This window comes from Marmota marmota, unplaced genomic scaffold, assembly GCF_001458135.2.
Source record: "Marmota marmota marmota unplaced genomic scaffold, marMar, whole genome shotgun sequence".
Lineage (NCBI taxonomy): Eukaryota > Metazoa > Chordata > Mammalia > Rodentia > Sciuridae > Marmota > Marmota marmota.
In genome coordinates, this window is record NW_026000005.1 from 35213074 (window position 1) to 35215594 (window position 2521).

The following is a 2521-nucleotide window of genomic DNA, read 5'->3' on the forward strand; positions in this document are numbered from 1 at the left end:
CCCCCCCCCCCGCATCTGCACTCCAGGCCTTGCCCAAGCTGGTCTCAAGCTGCCTTTCATGGGCTGTTTTCCCCTCCCCGGGGCCTGAAGTCTTCCCTCCCCCGCACCAGCTTCTCAGCGCACCCACATCAGCCGTCCCTCTACTGAGCCTGTGAGCAGGGACTGCCCAGCCTTCCTCTGTGTCGGATGCACTCGGACGATGGGTGTCAGCTGGCCGCGCATCAGGACGCCTCCCCTCTCCTCCACCTGCACGCCCCACTCTAACCCTGCATCTTCCTGTGCTGTCCTTCAAAATGCTCTCCCTCCTTCGCCCCTCCACATCCTGCTCACCCCTCTGGATTGCCCACAGTTGCAGCCCTCAGGGACCCTTCTGCTTTCCTAGACCAAGATAATGGCCCCTCGCTCTGAGCTCCAAGCACTTTACTTCTCCGTCAGCTCTTGAAGGCCTGGCTCCCAGCCAGCGAAGGGCGTGCACCACAGTGGTCTGGGGAGGAGATTGCGACGTGGGCGACATGGGCCCCGGAACCACACACTTGGGCCTCAAGTCTATCCCTGCTACTGCTCAGCTTAGGAAACCACTTCGGTGCTTCAGTTGTCTCTTCTAGAAAGTGGGGACCCTGGGGCTTGCCTCCTGGGACCACTGTGAAGGTTCCACATCTGCACAAAGCTTTCAGCAAAGTGCCTGGCCTCCCGCAAACACCCACTGCCTGATCCTCATTGTCCTGAGACGTTAGACCTGGGGAAGGCCTCCTTCACCTGGCACACTTCCTCCTGCCACCACTGCTCGGGGAATGACCGCTTACTCACTTCCGGGCTCCCCCTAAGGTCCGGCACGCAGGGGAAGCGCTCTCAAGGTGCCCTGAAGGGGTCTGCAAAGTGCTGTGGACCGGATGTGACTTCTCTGTGCCCACACCCTGGGAAGATCCAAGAGGCCTAGCTGTCCCATCCCCGGCCGCGATTCTCATCCCCGAGTCTTCCCACCCGGACTTACCTATCGGCGCTGGGGATGGGGCTGCTGGTGGACAGAGGGCTGGGGGAGACAAAGGAGCTGCCCAGGGTCCCATTCCTCAGGGGCGTCTCGTGGCCATAGGCCTGGGCAGCTGGGGCACTGAAGCTCTTGGGTTCAGCATCCTGAGGTCGGGGCCCAGCCACTGCCGTCCGTGCCACAGACTCCACGTAGCTCCGGGCTTCTGGAAGGAGCAGGACAGAGACTGAGCATAGATCCCCAGAGGTGCAGTGTGGGACCCTCCCAACCTGCCAGGGACACAGCCACCCAAAGCAGACTGGGGAAAGACAGCACAGGAACAGCCCCCCAAAAGACATCAGGACACTTGACCGGGGGCTCCTGCCTGCCCACACCCACCCTGTCCCAAGACAACCTTTAACCAGAGCCTGACTCAAGAACCTTGCCAGGAATGAGCCCCAAACTCCACCCCTGCACCAAGGCCATCAGAGACTCGTCCACCCAAGAACCAGGCCATCTGTCCATGAATGGCATCCCCTTTGCTGACCCTGCTACCCAGGCCCTTCCAGGCTCCCAGACACCAAAGCGGACCCGGAGCTGCATCTGACCTGGCCCGTGTCCCGGGACAGCACTGGGGTCCTCCCCACGCCTGGAGTCAGATACAGGCTTGCTCACCTAGCAACAGACCTGGGTCTGCTGAGGCCTGGATACCAAGACACGCCCACCATCTCTGCCTGACGCACTTAGCATTTCTCAAGAGATGGACACCAGACAAACAGTCCCCAGGCGGAGCTGGACACTGTCTGCGCATCTGTGGCACTCCCACAGCACTGGGCAGTTCAGAGAGGACATTTGTACACAGGATCCAAGGTTAGAATACAAAACTCCCAGTCAGAAGAGGAGGGAGGGGGAAGAGCCAGAAAGGCCATTTTACAGATGAGGAGACTGAGGCTGGGACAGTGACATGATGGACGCACAGCCGGGACCCAGGGCCCCTGACTCCCTCCATCACCTCTGAGGCCAGCTCTGAAACCAGCTCAATATTAAACAGCAAGAGGAGGCGGGGCACTCAGTCCTCCAGGGACGTGAACAGGGACAGAGGACATGCCACCGCCTGCAAACCTGGCACCGTCCCTGTCCCACCCAGAAGGGACGAGGCCTGAGCACAGGCCCCAACTCTGTCATACCTAGGGCATCCGCGGAGACCAGCCTGAGACACTTTGGGGCCAGAGTCCATGCGGCCCTGAAGAGGCCCTTGCAGCCCTTGCTGACCAAGTTGGTCATGGTCACCGAGTGGGAGAAGTGCCCCTCCCCTGGGTCCCTCGGGGGTGTGAGGACTGCGGTTGGGGCAACTAATGCAAACCCCCTCCCCAAGCCCGAGAAAGCCCCCCACTGGGGAAAGGGGTGTTGGCAGGGACGTTGTGTTGCCTAACTGCAGCCTCCTTCTGAGGTAGGCCCAGGCCTGACATGGCACACTGGCCTCCATGGACACAGAGAAGGGTGACCCTTCAGGCCAGGGCCCTTTGCAGAGGGGGTCCTGAGCCTATCGGGGTGGGG

At 61.1% G+C, this 2521-nt stretch overlaps 1 protein-coding gene across 12 annotated transcripts in view; it reads right to left on the minus strand.

Annotated features, from left to right (window-relative positions):
- The window catches only part of Tns1 (tensin 1), a 170999-nt gene that overhangs the window by 12684 nt on the left and 155794 nt on the right, over positions 1–2521 (minus strand). For all 12 annotated transcript variants that reach the window (XM_048808529.1, XM_048808528.1, XM_048808527.1 and 9 more), the window contains one exon: positions 992–1190. In XM_048808529.1, coding sequence (XP_048664486.1) covers positions 992–1190 — 199 coding nt within the window. The remainder of the gene's footprint in view (positions 1–991; positions 1191–2521) is intronic.